General features: G+C 44.8%; 1 protein-coding gene across 5 annotated transcripts in view; it reads left to right on the top strand.

Annotated features, from left to right (window-relative positions):
- Positions 1-4,336, top strand: part of BACH1 (BTB domain and CNC homolog 1) — a 42,674-nt gene extending 38,338 nt beyond the window's left edge. For all 5 annotated transcript variants that reach the window (XM_030579340.1, XM_030579349.1, XM_030579367.1 and 2 more), the window contains one exon: positions 1,344-4,336. In XM_030579340.1, coding sequence (XP_030435200.1) covers positions 1,344-1,802 — 459 coding nt within the window. In that variant the 3' untranslated portion in view covers positions 1,803-4,336. The remainder of the gene's footprint in view (positions 1-1,343) is intronic.
- Positions 4,337-17,631: the final 13,295 nt, after the last annotated feature.

Below are 17,631 nucleotides of genomic sequence, written 5' to 3'. Positions count from 1 at the left end.
GACAACCTAGCACGCTTCTTGATGGTCAGCAAATAAATACAATAACTCAAATGTTTAACCAGTATCCTCACATAGTGTACTATTTCAGCAGTGTATTTTCTGTACTTAGGTATAGCAACAGAAATAGTACCAGTCTCGTCATGTCCATTATTACTTCACCCTCTGTTTAAGTTCTCCTTAGTTGTTACAACATTCCAGACAGTATTTTGAAACTATCTAGACTGACAGGTTTTCAGGATATTTTGGTTAGGATTACAAAGTGCTCTGCTTTATCCACCTATGCTCACTACATATTTTTCCCAGTTCCATTTGCACAACAGTCACAAAGGCTATAGAAGCCACCAGCCCTGAAAAGGGAAATGGCAAGGAAGAAGATATACGTTCCCCAGTTCAGAAACATTTACTTACACAAAGTGGAAGGAGAGGTATAATACCACAGGGGTATACAGTACTGTGTGAAATCTGGATTTAATCTTAACTCTTGGAATACTGGCCTCAATAAGAGTATAGTGTCTGGTATTAAATGTTTATTAATGTAACTACTTAGACCTTATTTGATCCTGTAGTAATTGCCTAAAACATGGTATCTTAATTACAGGACCATATTGATGACTAATTTTGGCATGCATATGCAATATGTTGAATAAGAATTAGCTTCTTTCACCTATGGGTTCTGTGTTTCAAGTAAAACCTTAATTTTTCTGCTGTCCAGTTTTGAGATCTTAAAACACTTGTACAAGAATAAATTAAAATTAGTGCTGCCTCACAAATAGCATTTGAGGAATCACTACACTAAAGGTGATGGCATAAATTGTGCAAGGATGGAATTCTTCATTTGCAAGGCTTTTTTCATAGTTCAGTCTCCGCATGACCACTCTTCAGAACATCTATAGAGGAATTTGATAAGTAGAACTGTGCAAAATAGTTCCAATGAATGACCTCAGAACTTCATTGTTTTGGATTTATCTAAAAGATTAAATTCCATAAGCATGAAAAATGTTTTTCAGAAAAAGTGGAATTTTTTGAGAATGGATAACTTTCACACATTGTCCTGGCATCGCTTTTGAAACTTCAGCATTCTGTTCAGATGAAAATAGTTTTTATTTAAATGTAAAAAGGTGGAGTTTTGCACAGTTCAAATCAAAATCAACTCTTTGCAAAAAAGCTACACTTGAATGTGTTTGTTTTTTATCATCATTTTAAAGTGTTATCTTTTTCAAAGTAAATAAAATATACATCTGTTGGATTCAGAATTTGTTTCAGCTTTGGTGAAGAGTAGAACTATACTTTGAATTTCAGAGCACTAAAATGTACAGAGTCAATAACCATCTGTCTTTTTGCAGCAAAATGAAAAGGCGAGCTTGCTAAAGGAACGAGATCACATCTTATCAACGTTGGGAGAGACGAAACAGAATCTGACTGGACTTTGCCAGCAAGTATGTAAGGAAGCAGCATTGAGTCCTGAGCAAATACAGATACTTGCAAAGTATTCCACCTTGGATTGTCCACTTTCACTTTTAGTTTCTGAGAGAGAACGAACAGCTCCTGATAGCAAGCCTGTGATCCCATTGTGTATAGAATTACCAGCTGGCCTTTCGGGTGCTGTATCGGCCAGTGAACAGAGTTCTTGCTATCCATATATAAGAGGCTCATCTGATACCGCTTATAATGAAGTGCAGGAACTACGTCCGGTTTCTATGAAAACATCAGAGAAAACTTTACTTGTGGAACACTGCGGACAGGGTGGTGGTATCACAGATTTCTGTCAGCAGATGACTGACAAATGCACTACAGATGAATAAGTCTGTTTTGTGATTGCCAACCTCAACCACATGAGATTTAAAATAAGGGTTTCAGCATTATTATAAAATGCCTTAAGTGAAGGGAAAGGCAAAACTTTATATTTTGCAAGTGCATTAACTAGTATCTGTCCATCTACATTACTCAGCAGATCTTTGGGTTTGTTTTATGTAATTTTGGGGCATAATTTTTTACATCACTCTTAAGAAATGTGTCCATCTCTAAAAGCTTATATGAGAGCTCAGCCCTTTAGTGCAAACAAATGGGATTACTTCTAGATGGATTAGGATACCAGCATCATGGTGACTAGTGGAGTACTAGAACTACTTCTCTGATTTTGTGGCATCTCAGCCCCAGATGCTCTTTCAAAAATCTATTCTTGTTGTACAATGACTTGCTTGCAGATGATCTTGTGCTTCCTTGTAAAATGTCTCATATGAGAGTCAGAAAACAAAGTATTTTGAAAGACTAAGACTTGCTTATACATGTTACAATCTTTGGGACCAGTGAAGATGTTTGAAAATAACTTTTAATCAGGATACCTTTATGGGTGAACATAACTTTCAGTGCATTTTCAATGGCTTGTACTTTAATTCTAACCTTGTACAAAGTATACAAAGAAAATGAGCCAGTTGGGTTTTGTTCATTACTTATTATGTAAAGAATAAACCCAATCTTTAAAATAAGACAAATGGGGGGGGAAAATAATCCCTGCTGTAGGGTTTTTTTTGCCTTGTGTTAGAGGCAAATTGTGTACAAATAATCCTTCATTGCTTAGCTGCTGTTCTGAAACCAGACATCTTAAGTACCAAACTTCACAATAGAAAAAAATACTTTGTTAGTTTACATAACAAAACATAGAAGAACCTTGTACAAGCCAATGGAATTCTTCATTTTCTACCTCAATGTACATTAAATTTTTTATCTTTGTGTGCATGTATGGAAGATCATCTTTTTTCCAATTGTGACTGTAAATATTGGCTTTGAACGTTTATCTTATTTTATGGTGAAACAGAATTTTTGCCTCCAGGATACTAAAACATAACTCTTTCTGATAAGGTGCTTGGTTTTAGCTCTCTCTCTATAGGTAATTTAGCATTAATAAGATTTATATTATAAAAGTGTATTGTGAACCATTGGCCAAATATAAAAGAGTTGACAAATCTCAGCAGTACTTCTAATAACCAGATGTAATACAAGTAAATACACTACCTCATATCCAAGTGATTTCACGTTCATTTAGATCTACAGTGACATTTCTGTTTTTTCAGGACAAAGAATTTATATTAATGTTGCATAGCATTGTGATATACGCATGCTTAAAATAACTGAACTTTTTAAAAAATGCTACTCCAATACAACTTGATGTGGGTTCTCCTGGTTTCCCTTCAGATTATTGAGAAGAGACTTTTTTTTTTTAAAATGACTAGCATTTATATATTGTGACTTATGAGGATCACATTCTCTTCTCCAGCAACCCACTAGCCCTCTTATCCAATGCCCCATGACTGATGAGTTTTGCCACCACATTTTTCTACTTACATTAACAACTTAGGGCCCTTTATGTAACATTCTAAAGTAGGTGATATTCTAAAATGGCATAATACAATGAATTGAGACTAAATCGTGGGCTTGCAACTTCATAGTCAAATTTTTATCAATAGGAATTATATATATTTTTAAAGACCTTTGGTTGGGCTATGTGGGGGTGGAGCATTCATAGAGAGGGTGCTGGCCAGGGTCTTGCACATATCCAGTGGCCCAAAACACCAACTGTTGAGACTGGGGGTCAGCAGTGACCACTACTTAAGTTCTAGGGCTAGAAGAGCAGCCACAGAGGTGCTACATTGCTGCCACCTGTTCACAGGTTGGTGTCTGAATTCTATCCCACAAGCCCCCAGGATTCCCAATGCAAAACCAGCAGCTCTGGTTTGTGTGCAGTATGGTGAAATTCATCCTGTGTGCTTAAACTTAAACATTTTCTAATACCAGCCTGGTTTGAAAAGTTTGGGGTAGTTTATTACCTAACCAGCTGCCTCTAAATAAATTAATTATTTAATACAATAGACCTACAGGTTGCATGTGGACTTCTATAGGCTACATCATCAACTTGCTAAAGTTAAGAATGAATGGCAATTTTATGATATAGAATTCTCAGGTAAATATTGTTTGTTTCAGTTAAGAGATACTCGATTTTGAACTTAGATCTGTTGGGCAAGATATTGTAAAGCCTTATCAGTAAAATGGATTACAGAGTGTAAAAAAGTGAAATAATTACAACTGATTTTGTATCTTTCATAATCCAATATTTTCTAAAAATACAATAAAAGCCACTGTCCTTTCTAAAAAGGCTTTTCTTTTTATGTACCTCTCTTGCAGTGTGAAACTAATATTTACTGATACATTATTCATTTATTTCATACTACTAAGCTTGATCTCTGGAAACAGTAGCAACATTATTTATACAGTTTACAAACTCCTCAATAATAGCAAATATTACTGAATTGGAATAAAGTTCCCAAAAGTTTGAAATTCATTGTGTCCTGTGTTTTGAGGGTTTCCTGTGGACTTTTTAAAATAACTTATGAATTTTGCTATTTGTTGGGGTTAGAGGGAGGAAAAAATACATGACGATCCTTAACATGTTGAAGAAATTCATTGTTTTTTCATTGTCTAAGATCAGACTTTTTTTCTTAAAGGCAATTTGGGTGTACTTAAGTCTTCGATTCATTAGGTCACTGGGCTAACTATGCTGTTCTTGGGAAAAACTCCAATGAATTGGATGTACCTACTAAATTCCTAGTTCGATGGAGTCAGTGTTCTTTAAAATTATAATATTGGGTCCTGTTAGACATCTGAAACTGTGTTGAACACAGTTGGAGGAAACAGACTTTTTTCAGTGAGAGAGTACTTTTATCTTCACCACATCTGGAGGTTCTAAACCAATTTCAGATGACCTGAGGCTCCGCTAACTGTCAACCCTTTTACAGGAAGGAGAATCCCATTACTTAAGTTTGAATAGTGGAATATAAGTTTACACTTACACTTCAAAATGTAAGAGAGAATTCTTCTTCGAGTGCTTGCTCATGTCTATTCCATTTCAGGTGTAAGCGCATCCACGTGTACAGCTGTCAGAGATTTTTGCCTTAGTGATATCCATAGGATCAGCTGTGGCACCCCCTTGAGGGCCGTGCCCATGTTCTGGTATATAGGCACCACCAACCCTGTCTCTTCTCAGTTCCTTCTTACTGCCCGTGATGGTTGGTCAGAGCACCTTGTCTTACAATCACAAGAACATTAGCGGTTTTTAAATAGCCCATTGTTTGTTTTCTTTGTATATAGTTTAGCCTTTAAGTTAAGCGTTGGGTAGTTGGTAGGTAGAGTCCATGCCTTGCTCTCCCCGCTTCAAACCATGCTTATCCTGCAGCAGGCCAATGCTGATTAGTGACCTACACGACAGTTTTCTGAAGTGCTTGAGGGAGTCCCATAGAAAGGACAAGTGCAGAAATCTGTATGAACTTCTGCCCTAAAACCAAAAAGGAGCAGGATAATATAATAATAACTGGAGATATACCGATCTTCTAGAACTGGAAGGAACCTTGAAAGGTCATCAAGTCCAGCCCCCTGCCTTCACTAGCAGGACCAAGTACTGATTTTTGCCCCAGCTCCCTAAGTGGCCCCCTCAAGGATTGAACTCTCAACCCTGGGTTTAGTAGGCCAATGCTCAAACCACTGAGCTATCCCTCTCCCCTATAGCCCCTTGAGGGCCCTCCCCATCGAGGCTGTGCTTCATCCTGTGTTGGAGCCATCCTGCTCAGATCCCATGCTGAGCACTTTGGCATCGATGCAGAGCACACTGCCAGCACTTGGCTCGACCCAGCACTGTTCCCCCTCACTGTTGCCAAAGAAGCAGCAAAAGAGGAAGAGCCCAGTGGTACTGGAAGGGAAAGAGGCCTCTGGCAAAGGACCTGTGTCCACCCTGGGGCTTCACTGAGGTCAGACTCCCCAGCCCGGCCAGGGATCCTCCTCTGATTCCTGGGAGCAGCAGGAGACCCCAGCTTCTCCTAGGGCCTTCATTGCCCAGAGCAGCACTAGCAGCTGAAAAACAAGCAGGCCAACCAACACCACGCCAGGTGCCAGATTTGGCTAAGACCCCAATGCCTAAGGGCAAGCTGGTCATCAGACAGCCTCATAGGGCAATGGAGCACCCTCAGTCCCCGGACTGCAGGTGTCGATCCCGGTCTCCATGGCCTCGGACCCCAGCACCACATTCCTTCATGGTTTCTGATCAGAAGACCGAGGTCCCTGACGATGCGCTTTTCCGCCACTTGTCCCAGCAAGCTTCCTATCAAAGACTGCCACTGTGCAAGTTGCCCTCGTCCAGACGGTCTCTCAGACATCGGTCCCCACCAGAGCAGGATCGCTCCCAGACATGGCACTGGTCTCCATCCCCCAGGTTTTACTCAGCAGGTACTGATCCTTGCCTTGCCAGTTGCTGACCAGGGTCAGTCGGCAGACTCAGGCCTCGATGACTCTGATCTGGTCGCCAGAAGAGCAGTGGTTGGACCTGGACTAGGAGTTCAGCCCCTCACCCAGGAGGGATGATTCGCTGCTGACCCACAAAGCTAGTGTGGCACTTGCAGCATGGCAGCAGAGACTATAGCCTGCTCAATGCCGTATTGGAACCCCTGGGGCGTGCCTGCAATGCTGTTCCTGTATTTCCACTAGTTTTCCCTGGCCGCCTTGGACAAAACACAGCCGGCACCGGAGTTAGAACATGGTACCGAATCTGATGCTGAGGCAGTGCATCTGACTCCAGCACCTACGGAGCAGACCCCGGAGAAGGAAGAGGAACCCATTCCTCCCCTAGCGGTGAGGTCGTTGTCGTCATCAGCATCTTCGGAATGAAGCGGTGGTGGGTCCCTCCCAAAAGGGGAGCTCTCCCGACAACTTCAGGGAGCACCAGACCCTCCTTAAGAGGGTGGCTACCAACTTGAACTTAAAAAGCGAGGAGTTTGCAGCGAAATCTGATGATCTCTTTATCACTGTCTTCCTCCTCACTGTCCTTAAAATTGCCAAATCACTGTGGCAAGCCCCGTCTTTGAATCTGCCTACTACATTTCCACCGCCTTAGAAGTATTATGTCCATGCAAAAGGGTTAGAATATCTGTATGCACATCCTCCCAGCGGCATCACTGGTCATGTCTGCTGTTAATGAAAGGAAGAGGGAGGGCCAAGTCAGTGGCACCCTGAAAAACAGACTCCAAGAGACTGGACTTGTTATGCAGAAAGATTTATTCCACGGCCAGCCTGCAATTTCAGGTGTCTAACCACCAACCCTTGTTAGGCAAGTACAGTTTTTACCAGTGAGACTTCCTTAACAAATTTAAGGAAGCCTTCCCGCAGGAGCGAGCCCAGGAGTTCTCAGTTTTGGTGGATGAAGGCACAGTGGTGGCAAGGGGGGCCCTTCAGATGGCCTGGGATGTCGCTGAGTCAGGTTGGTCGCCTCCGTGGTGGCCATGAGGCACAGCTCCTGATTGCAGTCCTTAGCGTTGTTCCAGGAGAGGCAGGCCACTATTCAGGACCTCTCATTTGAGGTGATGGGGCTCTACTCCAAGCTCATGGACTTGAGACTCCATGGCCTAAAAGATTCCTGTGTTACCTTCCACTCCTTGAGCCTCCATACTCTTCAGCCTGCCAGGGAGCCATTCCGCCCCCCGCCTTCTCTGTCTCCACAGTCTAGGTCCCGGGGCACTCCTCGGCTGGGCACCTAGAGGAGGAAAGATAGAGACAGGGTCTAAGCAGCGACACCCATTGTCTTCCTGTTTGTCTGCTCAGCCTGGGCCTTTCAAAAGTCAAGGAGGCCAGAGGCAGTAATTTTGAGGGTGCACTTGAGGATGCCGCTCCAGTTATCTCCCAGCATCCACCCTCTCGTTCTTTCCTCAGCTGCCTCCGTGCCTTCTGGTCGGCCTGGTCTCTGCTAACCTCGGACCATTGGATGCTCGAAGTAATATCCTCCGGTTACTCTCTGCAATTCATGGCCAACCCTCCCTCCCAACCCTCTTCCCCGTCCCTCTTCAGGGACCCTTCTCACTAGCAACTTCAGGAGGTTGAGAACTTCCTGCTCCTGGGGGCGGTGGAGGAGGACCCTCGAGACATGAAAGGAAAGGAGTTCGACTCCTGCTACTTCCTGATCCTGAAAGCGAAAGGGGGCCTCAGACCTATGTTGGACCTGCATCGTCTCAACAAGTCTCTAAAGAAGTTGAAGTGTCGCATAGTCTTCCTGGCCTCCATCATCCCCTTCCTGGATCTGAGAGACTGGTACACTGCCCTTGACTTGAAGGACATGTATTTCCACATTTCCATTTTCCTGGGGTATAGGCGCTTCCTTTTGTTTTATGCTGGGCCAACCCCATTTCCAGTTCACGGCATTGCCATTCGGTCTCTCGTCAACCCCTAGAGTGTTCACTAAGTGCATAGCACCAGTGGCTTCTTACCTGAGGCACCGAGGTGTTCAAGTTTACACCTACCTTGACAACTGGCTAATAAAGGATTGGTCCCAGGATCAGGTGTGGCAGCATTTCAGTCTGGTTTGTTACATCTGTTGCAACCTGGGACTGTTAATAAGCGAGAAAAAGTCAACGTTAAGTCCAGTGAAATGCATAGAATTCATTGGAGCAGTCCTCTACTTTATTCAGGCCAGGGCCTTCCTCCCCCAGGCTTGGACCCAAGTCATGGCGGACCTCATCTCATGCATGCAAGCCTACCCTCTCACCACTGCTTACATGTGCCTGTGATTGTTGGGCCACATGGCACCTTGCACGCACATGGTCCGACATGTGTGGCTCTGTCTCAGGCCCCTGCAGGCATGGCTGGTATCAGTCTACGTATCCAACAGACATAGCATGGACCAGGTGGTCAATGTCCTGGACCACGTACTACCATCACTCACTTGGTGGCAGAATCCTGCGTCACTGTTGGGGGTAGTTCCGTTTGCAGCTCCATCCCACTCGGTGACCTTAGTGTCTGATGCCTTGGACCTGGGGTGGGAAGCCCACCTGGGAGATCTCAGCATGCAAGGCAGTTGGTCAAGTCACGATTGCTCCCTACATATTAATGTCAGGAAGCTCAGAGTGGTTCGCCTGGCCTGCCAAATCGTTCTCCCTCACATAAAAAGCAGAGTGGTCCAGGTCCTGATGGACAATACAGCTGCTATGTCCTCTATCAATAAGCAAGGCGGAGCCAGATTGTCTGTCCTTTGCCAAGAAGCTCTCAAGCTCTGGGACTTCCTGTGTATAACACAGTATCCATCTCGTAGCCGCACATCTCACTGGGGCCAGGAATGCTTTGACAGATTGCCTCAGCAGGACCTTCTCATCTCGCCACGAGTGGTCCCTTCATCCGGAAGTAACCAACAGCATCTTCCTGAGGTGGGGGGACTCGCCAGATGGACCTGTTCATGTTCAAACAGAAGAAGAAATGCCACGTTTTGAGCTTGGTTCAGAGGATCGACAGAGGCTCCCTGTCAGACACTTTTCTACTCCCATGGTCAGGAGCGCTGTTGTACCCTTTTCCTCCCAGTGCCGGTGATTCACAGGGTCCTCATGAAGATCAGGCAGGATAGGGCAAAGGTGGTCCTCGTAGCACAGGCTTTGCCGCACCAGCACTGGTTCGGCACACTTCTGGACTTCTCGGTGGCTGCTCCATTACAGCTACCACTCATGCTGGACCTGCTGTCCCAAAGCCATGGCAGTCTTCTGAATCCAAACCTGGTGGTATTGCACCTGATGGCTTTGCTGGTGCATGGTTAAATGCTGAGGAGCAGGAGTGCTCGACTGGTGTCCAAAAGGTCTTCTTGGGCAGCAGAAAGCCCTCCACCAGAGTGAGCTACCTGGCCACATGGAAGAGATTTGCTTGTTGGACCTCTGATAAAGGTATCTGGCCTGAGCAGGCCTCAATTCAGTTAATCTTGAACTACCTTCTGCATCTTAAGCTCCAAGGCTTGTCCCTTTCATCTGTCAGGGTCCACTTAGCTGCTACCTTGGCCTTCCATCCGCCATTCGAGGGTAGGTAGGCTTTCACCCAAGGCATGACTGCCTGGTTCCTCAAGGGCCTCAAGCACCTCTACCTGCACAAAAGGAAACCAGTCCCTCTGTGGGACCTGAATTTTGTGCTGTTGGGCCCCCGTGAGGCACCCTTTTGAGCATCTGGCTTCCTGCTCTCTTCTCCTTTCCTGGATGGTTGTGTTCTTGGTTGCAATAACATCAGCCTGCCGGGTCTCTGAGATTAGGGCACTTATGTCAGAACCACCCTATACAGTGTTTTTTTTACAGAGTCAAGGTCCAGCTGCGGCCTCACCCATCTTTCCTGCCCAAGGTGGTCTGTCAGTTTCATACGGATCAGGACATTTACTTGCCTGTCTTTTTTCCAAAGCTGCCTAAGTTGGCGGAAGAGTGCAGGTTGTATTCCCTAGACATCAGGAGAGCACTAGTTTCCACACTGAGGACCAAGACATTCTGCAAGTTGACGCAATTGTTCATCCCGGTGGCCAACAGGATGAAAGATCATCCAGGGTCTGCTCAAAGAATTTCTTCTTGGATCACTGCCTGCATTCACTGCTGCTACAATTGGGTGCAGGTGCTGCCTCTGACGATTGTTACCGCCCACTCAGCAAGCCTCTTCAGCAGCTTTCATAGCCCAAGTGCCTATCCAGGACATCTGTAGGGTGGCCATCTGGTTGTCTGTCCACACATTCACATTCCATTATGTACTTACCTAGCAGGCCTGGCACAATGCTGGCTTTGGTAGAGCAGTACTGCAAGCCACTAGACTGTGAACTCTGAGCCCACCTCCTTTGCTACTGCTTGTGAGTCACTTAAAATGGAATCGACATGAGCAAGCACTCGAAGAAAAACACAGTTACCTACCTTTCGTAACTGTTCTTTGAGATATGTTGCTCATGTCCATTCCATTACATGCCCTCCTACCCCTCTGTCGGAGTTATCAGCAAGAAGGAACTGAGAGGGTGTAGGGTTGGTGGTGCCTATATACCAGTGAATGGGCACAGAACTCAAGGGGGCGAGACAGCCAACCCTATGGACACCACGAAGGTAAAAATCTCTGTGCAAGTGGGCGCGAACACTCCTAAAATGGAATGAACATGAGCAACACATCTCAAAGAACAGTAACAAAAGGTAGGTAACAATTTTTTTTAATGCCATCTTGTTTATCTTCAATTACATTAATTAACTTACAAACTACAGTGGTGAAGCATGTGTCCCTGTTATCTTCGGCAATAGCAATTAAATTAAGATACTTCCATTGGTTTCACATCTGTGTGTTTTTGTGTTGTATCTGATACAAATGTGTACCGCTGGGGAGCCTTGGAATGCACAGACGTCCTGCTCAAAATGTGAAACCAGGGTCTTAAATCATACTTTTGGCCTCCTTGGTGCCCAGACTCCCCAGCAATTCTAAAACTACATGCTCCATAAATTTACCACTAAACTATCTAAGGGTAGCTAGTGTTGAAGCCAACCATACGGTTTTGGATGCTGAAAGCCACTGTGTTGAAGGTAGCTTTTTTTATTAGCATTTACTTCATTTGAGATTTTCCTAGCCCCCAAAGATTTGACATTTGAGGCTTGAAGTTTCTTACTTCTGTATTACTTCAGTCAAAGAGCAGCCCCTTTTTTAATTTAAAAAAAAAACCAAACCCTCTATTGATAGAGGGGCAAATTCTTAATAGAAAAATAATTTTAAAAAGTCACAACTTTCGGAATGGCTGAAGTTAGTCTACAGCAGGGGTCGGCAACCTTTCAGAAGTGGTGTGCTGAGTCTCACTCTAATTTATGGTTTTGCATGCCAGTCATACATTTTAATATTTTTAAAACATCTTTTTAGAAGTCTGTAATATATCGCTAAACTATTGTATGTAAAGTAAATAAGGTTTTTAAAATGTTGAAGAAGCTTCATTCAAAATTAAATTAAATGGCCAGGACCCAGGCAGTGTGAGTGCCACTGAAAATCAGCTTGTGTGCCACCTTTGGCATGTGTGCCATAGGTTGCCTACCTCTGGTCTACAGTTTGCTTCTAGCACTTCTCCCTCCTTATTAGCGGACATAAGGAGATGGATCAGAGGAAGGGGTTCTTACACCTAAATCAATTCTTGTAACTGGTGGAATCAATATCTACTACTATCTTTCTCAGTTATTCCTTTTGTCTTCCAGTCCCCAGTTGCAGGCCTTACACTTGCAAGTTACTTTTGGAAGGTGTCATTATGAAACTTCCAACTACCCTGTGTTCAGTTTGCATTTTAATTACAGAATTGAGGCATATGTTTATTTCACAGAAATGACACTTTTCCCTGGGCAGTTTACAATTCAAGGTCTCCACCTTCAGATCCTGAATGGGCTCAAGACATGCTGATTTTGGTGAGAAGTGATAGCGATCAGCACTTTATTTAGCAACCTTGCAGACTCAGGCCCTAGACTGAACAAAACAGTGTATAACAAAAAAAAAAAAATAGTGAGAAGAGTAAGTATTACTAAAGATCATTATTACTGGATTTGCTCGGTTGCATAAATATATTCACGACGGGTAATAAGACAATGCTGGTAAAGATGGTACTGGTGCAGAGTTAGCAGTGGAAAGCTAACTGAAATTGAGTTACTAATTTTATTGCATTCTAAATAAACTTTTAAAAGACTCGAGCACCTAGTAGTGCATTGATCTGTATGTCTTGAACATACATATTTAAGACAAATATGGCTGATATGGAACATGCACTAAATATAGTGAGTCACTAATTCTAACATGTTATCTATAAAAGCACAAGCTATAAGCTGACCTTAAAATGTACTATTTTGAACCTGACTCTTCTGGGGACTGGAAGTTTTTCCCCCAATGTTTAGGTTTATGGGAGGGATTGACAGCTAAAAAAAGGGATCTAGTTTGCATAATAGGAAACTGGAAGCTAAATGTTTTGGTTTGTGGTTGTAAACCAGTGGGGTGAGAGAAGGAACCCATGACTAAGGCACGTTGAGTTGATAAGAGAAAAAGGGAGTCTTAGTACTATGCCTTATCAATGCAAGAAAATTGTACCACTATTGAAGTTTCCAGAAACTAGTGCACTGTCTTTATGTGGATGCTTTCTGGGAGTTTCCAGAGTTGAGGCACCTTGTTACCAAGTTCCCTTAGCCTGAAGCAGCCTTGTCTGTGCTTGCTCATGGGTCACTGGCAATAGACAACACAAGCACTCCCCTCTAGGCTCACAGGTCCTGCAGTTACTCTAAAGCAGGGATTGGCAACCTCTGGCATGCAGCTCACCAGGGTAAGCTCCCTGGCAGGCTGGGCCACTTTGTTTACCTGCTGCATCGGCAGACTACAACTCCCAGTGACCACAGTTTGCTGCTCCAGGCCAATGGGGGGTGGCGCCAAGCGGCGCGGGCGAGGGATGTGCTGGCCACGGCACATCCCTCGCCCACGCCGCTTGGCGCCGCCCCTGTTGGCCTGGAACGGCGAACCACGGTTAGTGGGAGTCACAATCAGCTGAATCTGCCGACACAATAGGCCAAGCCCACCGGGGGCTTACCCTGGTGAGCCGCATGCCAGAGGTTGCCAACGCCTGCTCTAAAGTTTGGCAATAAACACACTCCAGCCCTCTAAGTGTGTGCGTGTCTGGAGCGCCCAGCCTCAGATCTACTGGGCACTCACAGTATTCACAGGTTTGCTGCTTCCAAAGAAACAGTACCCCCAAGTTTACCAGTGCCACATCAGATAATCACTCTGCGTAATACACACCACTTAAATATGTTTATAGTGAAACCAAGTATGTTTATTTTAAAGAGAGAGTGTGTCAAACAGTAGCAACTAGAAGTTTTGGAAACAAATGGCTACATATAAAACTGAATCATAACATGCATGCTAGAGCCTAGACCGGGGTGGGCAAACTTTTTGGCCCAAGGGCCACATCTAGGTATGGAAATTGTGTGGCAGGCCATAAATACTCATGAAATTGGGGGTTGGGCAGGCGGGAGGGCTCTGAGGGGCTGGGGATGAGGGGTTGGGGTTGAAGGAGGATGCTGTGGGCTGTGACCGAGGGATTCGGAGGGTGGGAGGGGAATCAGGGCAGGGTGTTGGGGCATGGGACGGGTCAGAGCGCAGGCTCCGGGCGGCTCTTACCTCCCAGAAACAGTGGCATGTCTTCCCTCCGGCTCCTACACAGAGGTGCGGTCAGACGGTTCTGCCCACTGCCCTGTCCTCAGGTGCAGCCCCTGCAGCTCCCGGACAGTGGGAGCTGTGGGGCAGCACTTGGAGTGGGGGCAGTGTGCAGAGCCCCCTTGCTGCCCCTACACATAGTAGCCAGAGGGGGGGACCTGCAGCTGCTTCCGGGAGCCATGCAGCGTGGGGCAAGAGCCCAACCTCGCTCCCCAGCTGGAGCAGGGGAAGCCTCAGACCCTGCTTCCTGGTGGGAACGTGAGGGCCAAATGTAGCCTCTGGGCTGTAGTTTGCCCACCTCTGGCCTAAAATTAATAAGATGCTCTCATGTCTTGCAGGATATTGCTCATCCAAAATCCTTGCTGTGGTTTATAGCCAGGCTTGGCTGGGCTACTCCTTTCATGAGACATGTATTCTGTCAGCTTGCCTCCCTGTTGAAGGATTCAGTGTTTCTTTGCCTCCTAAATATATACCAGCCTTATCCTTTGTCCTTACTCATAAACAAACAGGACAGCCCTGGCTCTCTCTCATCTTGCAGACTTCCTTTCTTGTAGATTTGTAGTGTCTCAATCTACACCTGGCTCAGTGTGGCAATAGCCATACAGCCTGAGGCAGACAATACCTAAATGACCAGATCTAGAGAGAGGTTTATCTCTTGTCTGAAAGGAGCATTTGAGGTACATCAGCCCATGTGACCTGCCTTTAGTTTTCAGTTTAGATACATTTCGCCTTAAATCTCTGTACGTTTTCCAATGATTATGACAACTGGTGAGCCATTGGCTCTCAATGGAGACCTTTGATGCCACTTTTCAGTTAACTATTATGCATATCTCTGTAAAACCCTGTGATCTCTGTAAAAAGCCTGTGCGTCCCCTTTGCCAGTTGACACAAAGGGATCTCTGGGTCATAGTGCTTTTTGGTTTGAATGCCTTTATCGGAAGGAATTCATGGAAGGAAGGGGGGAACTTAAAGGAGCCATAAACCCTTCCACCTGGCCCAAGAAACCCCCACCCCCCACATTCAATATGGGGGGAGTGCATTTGAAAATGTTACTTTTTAAACCTCTCTTCATAAAATTACTATGGATTCATTTTTTCTGGACATGGGGGGAGTGAGACTTTGGGAAGGATTTAAACGAACTGGGTGCACTTGAATACTTATTATAAGCCTCTTCAGGCATATCTATACATGCTCTTCATGTCCATTACATAAACAGACAACACAAAAGAACAATATACAAGGCTGTGTCCTGCCTTGAAACAAATCCACCTTCTTCTAAAAAACCAGGAAAAAAGATAAAGTGGTCATCCTGCATGGGGGGAGGAAAGGGGAATGGAGGAAGGAAAGTAGCCTTGGGGAAAAAGGACAGAGCAGGGAGATGTGCGTGAGAAACAAGTGAACAGGATATTAAGATTACATCTCTGTGGGGAAGGAGAGGGTGTAATAAGGTCCACTTTGGAAGTCCCTTGCAGCTGGGAACAGTATTGCCACTAGCAGTCAAAAATCATCAGTCATATCCCCCAAAATTAGGAAGTGTTTTTTTAAATTGTTCTTTTCATAGGCTTTCTGGTTTTGAGATTTCAGGCATCACATTTTCAAGCTGTTCTCTGCATCCATGAGGACTACACCTGCATTTCAATGAAAGCTTCATTTCTTGCTACCTGTGACTCCTGGAGAGGGGCTATAAACAAACACTAAATATCACAAAACTCGTGGTAAAATTGTTAACGGTGAGAGAGAGAGAGGATCAGGTCCCATTGTATGTCTGATATACATGGGGAAAGTTAGAGCTCCAGCAGTTTGGATTGAAGAAGGGATGTTGTAGAAAGGTTAGATTACTGAGTGGTTGGCCAAGGGCCACAGAGTCTGGAAGAAGAATGGGATTTGATCAGAACATGTGGACAGGAATGGTCCTCCTCAGAAGTACAGCTTAACTTTTTTAGAATGACTATACTTATGTCCCGTAAAAGCTGCTTATTTGTATCAGGGTGGTGAAAAAGAGTTGATGGTGCTATGCATTGTGTATATGTACGAACACACACAATCCTTCCCTAAAGAGCGTACACCCTAAATACATGAGAGACCAGGTGCCTACAACAAATGGATTAGCAGCATACAACATAACACTAAAATAATGAGAGTAACAAGCAGCAGTCACGACACAGTAGTAGCCTAGCTATTAGATGTTTTGTAGTCATTACTGCCTAGGAGAGATCTGAAGGGGGATAATGTGACTGTAGAGGGATAAAAATGGCCTTAACTTCTGAAAAGTTTTTAAATGTAAATTGATTTAAAATTGTTCTAAAATTCAGGGCAGTTACCATTAAGACTAAATTCATCAATTTTTGTGAAAAATTATATTGTGTGTCTGAATTCTAGACTGACTTGAAGTTAAACAATATTCTGCTAATGTCACAAGTGGAAAGAAACTTCTGACAATGCTAGAGTTGATTACAGTAGTTATAAACAATACACTAGCTGTATTGAGTAAAAATGGTTCTTTGAGTGATTGCTCATGTGTATCCCACAGTTGGTGTGCATGCTCACCACATGCACTGGTGCCTGAAGTTTTTCCCTTAGCAGTACTCATAGTGGGGCAGGACCGCTGCTACCCCTATAGTCGTGCCTCTATATCACACTATAAGGGGAGCTGCGCACGCCCCGCCGTCCTCAGTTCCTTCTTGCCGCCAGGAAAGGTAGTCGGAACTTCATGCTCCAACTCTGCTGTAGCGCTTCTAGCCTTAGTAGTATCTCATGCATATGCATGTGTTATGACCTGGCAGCGCTTCCCCTGGCAGCTCTTCCCCCACCACCTATGGTGAAGGCGCATTCTATGAGAGTTCAAGCCTTGTTGGTCACCTGTGTAGCTCACCTCCCTATTCAGGACATTTGTAGAGCGGCCACGTGGTCCTCTATCCACACCTTTGCATCGCACTATGCAATAGTCTCCCAAACACGAGATGACGCTGGGTTTGGTAAGGCGGTACTCCGTCCCGGAAACCCTTAAACTCCTACCCACCTCCATCAGATATAGTTTGGAGTCACCTACTGTGGAATACTCATGAGCAATCACTTCAAGAAGAAAGGACAGTTACCTGTTCTGTAACTGGCGTTCTTCGAGATGTGTTGCTCAGGTGTATTCCACACCCACCCTCCTTCCCCTTTGTCAGAGTTGTCTGGCAAGAAGGAACTGAGAGTGGGGGAGAGTGCACAGCTCCCCTTATAGCACGATATAGAGGCGCCACTCTCGGGGTTGCAGCAGTGGTCCCCCACCATGGGGCCTGCTAAGGGAAAAGCTTCTAGCACTGGTGCATGGGGCGAGCACGCACACTGACTGTGGAATACACCTGAGCAACACATCTCAAAGAATGTCAGTTACGGAACAGGTAACTGTCCTTTTAAAGCTATCAAGCTCATACATGGAGAGTAGGGGGACCAGACAGTAAGTGTGAAAAATCGGCATGGGGGTGGTGGGTAATGGGAGCCTATATAAGAAAAGGCCCCAACTATCAGGACTGTCCCTATAAAATTGGGACATCTGGTCACCCTAATGGAGAATATTATACTCCAACAACTTGAAGAAAATCTGCATGCTGCTTCAATAGGATAGTC

Source organism: Gopherus evgoodei, chromosome 1 (genome assembly GCF_007399415.2).
Source record: "Gopherus evgoodei ecotype Sinaloan lineage chromosome 1, rGopEvg1_v1.p, whole genome shotgun sequence".
Taxonomy (NCBI): Eukaryota; Metazoa; Chordata; order Testudines; family Testudinidae; genus Gopherus; species Gopherus evgoodei.
Note: the sequence above shows the minus strand (reverse complement) of the source record. Positions and strands in the feature narration are given on the sequence as shown.